General features: G+C 44.2%; 1 protein-coding gene across 8 annotated transcripts in view; it reads right to left on the bottom strand.

The window, feature by feature from the left end:
• The window catches only part of TANGO6 (transport and golgi organization 6 homolog), a 241,790-nt gene extending 234,460 nt beyond the window's left edge, over positions 1–7,330 (bottom strand). For 7 of the 8 annotated variants that reach the window (XR_004248798.2, XM_058441145.1, XM_058441147.1 and 4 more), the window contains exons 1-3: positions 6,690–7,191; positions 4,729–4,845; positions 1,330–1,471 (exon numbers count right to left, since the gene is read on the bottom strand). Coding sequence is in view for 7 of the 8 variants with exons in the window: in XM_058441145.1 (XP_058297128.1) it covers positions 1,330–1,471; positions 4,729–4,845; positions 6,690–7,100 (670 nt within the window). In the remaining variant the exon portion in view is untranslated. Of the gene's footprint in view, positions 1–1,329; positions 1,472–4,728; positions 4,846–6,689 lie in introns of all 8 variants that reach the window. The other variant, XM_032157750.2, reaches the window with a different exon arrangement.
• Between the last annotated feature and the right edge of the window lie 476 nt (positions 7,331–7,806).

Genomic DNA, 7,806 nt, shown 5'->3' with positions numbered 1-7,806 from the left:
AAAAAAAAAAAAAAAAAAAAAAAAAGGAAATATAGCGGTAAATACCAGAAAAAACTCACTAAAAGAGTTCAAAGTAGTTGCTTCTAGAAATGGGAAATGGATTGGAATGGTGCCAAGGACTGCTATTTTTCACTATAAGTCTCATAGAACTATTTGACTTTAAATGATGTACATGTCTAATTTTCTCTAAAAAATAAAACAAAAAACATAAATTAAAAACTACTACCATGCTTAGCATTAACTTTTTTCCTATTAATGAGAACTGAGATAATATAATTGGGGAAATGACTCTAAAACTTCATCCCAAAGTTTGCATCTCAAAGGTATTTCTGGCTTTGAGAAAATTATTTTATATTTCACTTTTTTTTTTTTTTTTTTTTTTTTGAGACAGGGTCTTGCTTTTTTTGTCCAGGCTGGAATGCAGTGCCTTGATCATGGCTCACTATAGCCTCGAACTCCTGGGCTCAAGTGATCCTCCTGCCTTAGCCTCCCAAGTAGCTGGGACCATAGGCGGGCACCACCATACCGGGCTATTTTTTTTTTCTTTTTTGTAGAAACACAGTCTTGCTATGTGGCCCAGGCTGGTCTTGAACTCCTGGCCTCAGACAGTCCTTCTGCCTCAGCCTCCCAAAGTGCTGGGATTACAGGTGTAAGCCACCACACCTGGCTTTATTATTATTATTATTATTATTATTATTATTATTATTATTACTGAGACGAAGTCTTATTCTGTCACCTAGGCTGGGGTGCAGTGGCATGATCTTGGCTCACTGCAACCTCCACCTCCAAAGTTCAAGTGATTCTCCTGCCTCAGCCTCCCAAGTAGCTGGGGTTAGGCACCCGCCACCACACCAGGCTAATTTTTGTATTTTAGTAGAGACAAGGATTCACCATGTTGGCCAGGCTGGTCTTGAACTCCTGACTTCAAGTGATCCGCCGGCTTTGGCCTCCCAAAGTGCTGGGATTACAGGCGTGAACCACCGCGCCCGGCCCACACCTAGCTGTATTTAACATTTACTTTAGGGTTTTTACTTCAACTTTCTGTGTACTGTTTTCCCCAGATAGTATAAATTATTTGAAGTGGCTTACAATATTGTTCAATAAAATAGGCAGTGTATCACAAGTGTTTTAGGAAAAGAGCAAGAGAATTAGTTTCTTTGTAAAAGAAGCTCATTAAGGGCCTCTAAGTTTAACCTGTTCAATCCCTGCAAGGACGGAGTTTAGTTTCAGTCAGGTTTTAAAGGTAAATACTAAAGACCAATAATTCACCTCAGACTCTGACTCAAAGGAAAACAGATATCAAAGTCACAGAAATATTTTATTTCTTACCACCCGCTCCTTCCAAAATGCCCCGGACTACTGCCTGGACACCATTAGGTCTCATTAACCTTTCAGAGAGCAGCTGTCCACATAGACGCCGAAGCCAAGCTGGGGCCCGACACCTCATCTGTGTCTTCACATCTGTGCAGGACTGAGAAAAAGAAGGTGTGAATTCTGAATGTCACTGAAATAGATATGATGGCCGGGTGCAGTGGCTCATGCCTGTTAAAAAAAAAAAAAAGGAGAAGTAGCTATGATACGTAGACTTATTTATTTATTTAGAGACGGAGTTTCACTCTTGTCACCCAGGCTGGAGTGCAGTGGCAAAATCTCGGCTCACTGCAACCTCCACCTCCCGGGTTCAAGCAATTGTCCTGCTTCAGCCTCCTGAGTCATTGAGATTACAGGCACGTGCCACTATGCCTGGGTACTTTTTGTATTTTTAGTAGAGATGGGGTTTCACCATGTTAGCCAGGTTGGTCTCGAACTCCTGATCTCAGGTGATCCACCCGCCTCAGCCTCCCAAAGTTCTGGGATTACAGCCATGAGCCACCGTGCCCAGCTAGACATTATTTTTTAAAAGTCCTGAGTCATACTGACAATTAACAGTGTGCTATACAGACTTCAAAAGAGCAACATTTTTTCCTTAAAAAAAAAAAACTTTACAAAACCTTCTTCTGCATTACTTTTGAGAAAGTAAAAAACAGTGAAAGTGAAAAGCCAATGAAATTTCAAACTCAGAAACAGACAAACGCATCAGCAATTAAAATGTAGATCTTCAGAACACAAAGTTAATGCAAACAATTTCTGAATGTAGCCCTGACAATCAAATCCAGCTTCCAAGGGAGATTCTTATGAACGTTATTTGCCACTAAGAGGGTAGTTCACAACAGGGAGGGAACATTCCAGCCCTTGCCTCTGTGGCATTAGCAACTCTGATTCCTGTGACACAGTTCCAAGAAACAGTTGGATTTTTTTTTTTTTTTCGAGATGGAGTCTCGCTCTGTCGCCCAGGCTGGAGTGCAGTGGCACGATCTCGGCTCGCTGCAACCTCCGCCTCCTGGGTTCACGCCATTCTCCTGCCTCAGCCTCCCGAGTAGCTGGGACTACAGGAGCCTGTTTTTTTTTTTTTTTTTTTTTTTTTAAGGTTTGCATTGTATAAAGATGGGACCTCACTGTTTACCAGGATGGCTCATTCTCACCTCAATCCTCCCTGGGAGTTCTGTGGAGCCACTGTGAATAAACAGACTCGGTGTCCCTTATTGCTGAGGGTGGAGTAAACTCACTTGTTAGCTGTTTTTGGCATACACCTCTCAGCTCGTTCCTCTTCTATCTTTTGAGAGTGACTGCATATTTTGTTCTGCTTTTTCTTGTTGGGTACTTTTCAGAGGCCTATCCCCTGCAGAAGGTGATGCAGTTTTAATGTTCTAGCCCTTATTTTGGGCTAGAACATTGATCATGTTGCTGTCAACCACTGCACTTAAGTATGTAAGCCTCAAAATTAGTAACAGAAATATTTCATCCTAACTCTCCTGTCCTCTCTCTTTTACTGAATTATTACCATTTGCTGAGGGATTATGGTGTGCCAGGCACATCATAAGTAACTCCCATATAATCTCAAAAGGGACTTACAAGGAAGGCATTGTAATTATCCCTATCTTATAGGTAAGAAACCTGAAGAATGGAAAGGTTAACAAATTCAAACACCTGCACACGGGGGTTGAATCCCAGAGAGGCCTGATGGAAGGCTTACAGTAAGATTCTAAGGATGAGATGAAAATTACTCAATTAGGAGCTACCTTTGTAGCCAGCTTCAGCTGGTCCTTGCTCCTGAACTACAGCTAATTCCTTTGGCTTCTCACTCTTTTTCTTTTCTTTTTTTTTTAAAGGCAAGATCTCACTCTGTTGCCCAAGCTGAAGTGCAGTGGCCCGATCACAGCTCACTGCAGTCTCAACTTTCTGAGCCTGAGGAATCCTCCCACCTCAGGTTCCAGAGGAGCTGGAACTACAGGTGCATGCTACAACACTTGGCTAGTTTTTTATCTTTTGTAGAGACAGGGGTCTTGCTATGTTGCCCACTTTGGCCTCAAACTCCTGACCTCAAGTGATCCTCCTGCCTCAGCCTGCCAAAGTGCTGGGTTTACAGGTGTGAGCCACAATGCCTGGCTGGCTCCTCACTCTTTACACACCTAGATTCATAACTAAAATGTAGGTACTAAAAGCAAACAGACAATTCCATCTACATCATCAAATTAAATCATTTCAGACAAACTTTTTTTTTTTTTTCAGACGGAGTTTCGCTCTTGTTGCCCCGGCTAGAGTGCAATGGCGCGATCTCAGCTCACTGCAACCTCTGCCTCTTGTGTTCAAGCAATTCTCCTGCCTCAGCCTCCCGAGTAGCTGGGATTACAGGCATGCGTCACCATGCCCAGCTAATTTTGTATTTTTAGTAGAGACAGGGTTTCTCCATGTTGGTCAAGCTGGTCTCGAACTCCCGGCCTCAGGTGATCCACCCACCTCGGCCTCCCAAAGTGCTGGGATTACAGACGTGAGCCACCGCACCTGGCCTCAGATAAACATTATTTTTAAGAAACCAAAGAAACTATCTTATCCCTAGCAGAATATATACTACTATATGTTTGAAACAAACAAAGAATAGAACCAATAATATCTCTAGTTTTAATTTCTTGACTTCATATACATTATCTATTCAAAGAATTAGTGTCCAGATACTTGTGCTAAAAAAAATTTTGTCAAACAGCCAAATTTTACTTAAAAAAAGAGAAGATCTAGTTTCAGAATGAATAAAATATATCTCACATAAAATTGCCATTAAGTCTTTTTTTTTTTTTTTTTTTTTTTGAGACTGAGTTTCGCTCTTGTTGCCCAGGCTGGAGTGCAACGGCGCGATCTCGGCTCACCATAACCTCCGCCTCCCAGGTTCAAGCAATTCTCCTGCCTCAGCCTCCCGAGTAGCTGGGATTATAGGCATGCACCACCACGCCCAGCTAATTTTTTTTTTTGTATGTTTAGTAGAGATGGGGTTTCTCCATGTTGAGGCTGGTCTGGAACTCCCGACCTCAGGTGATCCGCCCACCTTGGCCTCCCAAAGTGCTGGGATTACAGGCGTGAGCCACCACGCCCAGCCAAAATTGCCGTAAGTCTTAAAAAAAGTGATCATCATATTCTTGGGAAAAGTGTCCATCCATTAGAGAAAAGGTCTTTTAAATTATCCTAAGGGTCAGCGTCATCTAGTTTTATAAATATCATTTTATGATCTAAAAGATGAAAAAAGGCTCAACTAGATCATTAAATAGGGAACTAAAGTTATTTAATTTTCCAGAAGAAGACAGAAAACCACACATTATCATTAATGAGTCACCCCCAAGAGTCCCCAGGCCTGAGTACCTGGGGTGGTCCTCCCTGGAGGATAAGCAGTTCCCGGACTGCTAAGGGCTGATAGACTTGATCCAACATGTCTCTCAAGGCCCCCCTGGATAGGGTTCTCTCCTCTTCAGTTAGGACCTAAAAGAAATAAGCACTTGGCTTTAGTGGAATTCAAACCAGGCAGACAACAGAAGGTAATGTTTTACAACACTGTACAGAGATACTTGTGAGAGGAGCGGAAGGAAGGCGCAGCCACTATCATCCAAGTGTTGGCATGAAGGAAGGCTTCTATCCTCTCTTGATTTCCTTCCACATGGGGGAAGCTGTACTACTAAAACATTCCTGGTCCTCTCTCCATCTCGCTCACTCCACTTCTGGGCAGGTTATGAGACTGATCTTACTGCTGAGGGTGGAGTAAACTCACTGGCTGGTTTTGGCAAGCATCTCTCAGCTCGTTCCTCTTCTGTCTTTTGAGAGTGACTGCACATTTTCTTCTGCTCTTTCTTGCTGGGTATTTTTCAGAGGCATATCCCCTGCAGAAGGTGCTGCAGTTTTCCAGTGCACCTTAAAATGGGTGAGTAGTGAGAGTGTCTAATTCTGAAGAGCACTGTTTTGTCTCCTGCCAGGTGTGGTGGCTCACGCCTGTAATCCCAGCACTTTGGGAGGCCGGTGGGGGGCGGATCACCTGAGGTCAGGAGTTCGAGACCAGCCTGGCCAATGTGGCAAAACTCCGTCTCTACTAAAAATACAAAAATTAGCCAACACTTGGATGATAGTGGCTTTTAGGCAAATGTTTATGAATGTAGGCAGGAGAGAGAAGAGAAAAGGAACAAGGACAAGGGTGACACAGGCAGGTGACAGAGAAACGAGAACATCGTGAAACCTGGCTGTGGAGGCTGGGGAATCACTGCGCCTGGAGGCCGCACTGACCCTTGAGACATTTACATCTTTTTTTTTTTGAGATGGAGTCTTTCTCTGTCCCCCAGGCTGGAGTACAGTGGCGCGATCTCGGCTCACTGCAAGCTCCGCCTCCCAGGTTCACGCCATTCTCCTGCCTCAGCCTCCCGAGTAGCTGGGACTACAGGCGCCCGCCACCATGCCCGGCTAATTTTTTGTATTTTTAGTAGAGACGGGGTTTCACTGTGTTAGCCAGGATGGTCTCGATCTCCTGACCTCGTGATCCGCCTGCCTCGGCCTCCCAAAGTGCTGGGATTACAGGCTTGAACCACTGCGCCCAGCCAACATTTACATCTTAACGGCTTCTGCTGGCCAGTTCCTATGCTGATGCCAGTGGTCCTCTCATGGCGGGGGTAGTGCTTCCTTCTACGTCATCCCTGTAAGTCTTATCTCCCCAGTCAGCGTGTGAGTTATTTGAAGAAAAGGACCATGTCTTATGTGTCTATGATCTCCACAGCAACTTCTGTAGTCTGGATGCTCAACTGCTTACTTGACTGAGTGACAGCAAAAATGGGCATATACCCCTAACACCTAATAATAATAATGAACATTGACAGAGTTCTGCAGTGTACCAGGTGCTCTATATGTGATATTTCATTTAACCCTCCCAAGCATTTAATGAGGGAGCCATGATACTATTATCAGTAGGAATTATCACTACTAGAGATTGGGCCAGATACTTGACACACATTATCCTTAATCCTCACGACCACCTTCCAAGGCAGGTATTATGATACACATTTTATAGAAGAAGAAACAGAGGCTCAAAGAAAAACAGCCTGAAATAGCTGTTTCCCAAAATGACAAGGGACAGGTGAAATGGACTCTACAGGTGTGCAAAGGATGAGCACCCAATAAATGAAACCTCCGCCCACCCCCAAAAGATTCATTTATCCATTGGATATGCTGTGGCATATCCAGTTCTGAAGAACTAAGAGTTGCCTTTTATAACAACTATCCACAAATATATACACACATTCATACACACACAATCTCTCCCTCTCTCTTTCTCAATGTATATTTACCTCTTCTGCAGGTGTTAGCAGTTTTCTTTTGGTTGGGCAGAATCCCAGTTGGCACAGACCTGCTGCGATATCCCCAAAATGGTGGCAGAAGGTCAAGCTCCCCAGAGATGGGTGCTGAGCAACATTCAGAAGGGCCTTGCAGCTGGTGTACAGTCTTCGAGTTGCATCAGGGGCAGCATCAAGACACACCACATCTTGAATGACGGCACCAAACTCAGTTCTATATCTCAGAGGGACTCCAACACCAGGCATGAGATAGGGGCAGATACCCAAGGTAACTACAAACTGCAACACAAACTGGACGGTCTTCTGCTGTGAGATACTAAGTGCATCAGGGCTCAGGGCAGGAGCAACTTCTGGAGTCCTAGGGTTGGGTTTACCTGGATTGAAGTTAGCTGCAAGGCGGATCATGGTTTCCTTCAAGCACAAAAGCAACAACAAGGTTTGAGAGGTAAAACTCCAAGTGACATCCACAGAGTTTTGTGGCCATTCTGCGTTATCAGCAATTTCATCTCTTAGGAGTTTCAGATTCTTCCACTGAGGATCCTTCAGAAACTTGTCCTCCAAAGCAGACAGGTTAGATTTTAAAGTAGCCAACAAGACATCATGTTTTGTGACCTGCAGTGAACTTGAGCCTGAGCCTTTTGAAGAAGAAAAAAAGGAGAGAATATACACATAGTAAACAAACTGCACTTCTCCCTGTGGAATGCCCTGCCTACTCCAGTCCATCCTCGCAGGCTGGGCGCCGCTGTCACTGGCTCTGGAAAGCCTCCCCCAGGGGTACCAACCCAGCCTATGAAGAATTTAAGACCACATTTTCTGCCCTCCCACGGCACTTTGCATGTAATTGGAGTAGTGTCCTAACGTTATAGTTCATCTAGTTTGTTTCTACTCCCCACATGTTTTTAGGGCAGAGACCAGGTCTTAATCCTCTTATTGGGCTTAAATTGTAGCCAGAACAGAAATTTAAAAGATGAACATTTAACATAGAACCTTCACTCAGTCCAGCTGTTCTAGGTGCTGGGGATAAAGCACTCAACAGAACAAAGGCTCTGGCCAGGTGCTCTGGCCAGGCTCATGCCTGTAATCCCAGCACTTTGGGAGGCCAAGGTGGGAT

This window comes from Hylobates moloch, unplaced genomic scaffold (genome assembly GCF_009828535.3).
Source record: "Hylobates moloch isolate HMO894 unplaced genomic scaffold, HMol_V3 SCAFFOLD_6, whole genome shotgun sequence".
In the NCBI taxonomy this organism is placed as follows: Eukaryota; Metazoa; Chordata; class Mammalia; order Primates; family Hylobatidae; genus Hylobates; species Hylobates moloch.
This window is presented reverse-complemented; position numbering and strand designations above follow the sequence as displayed.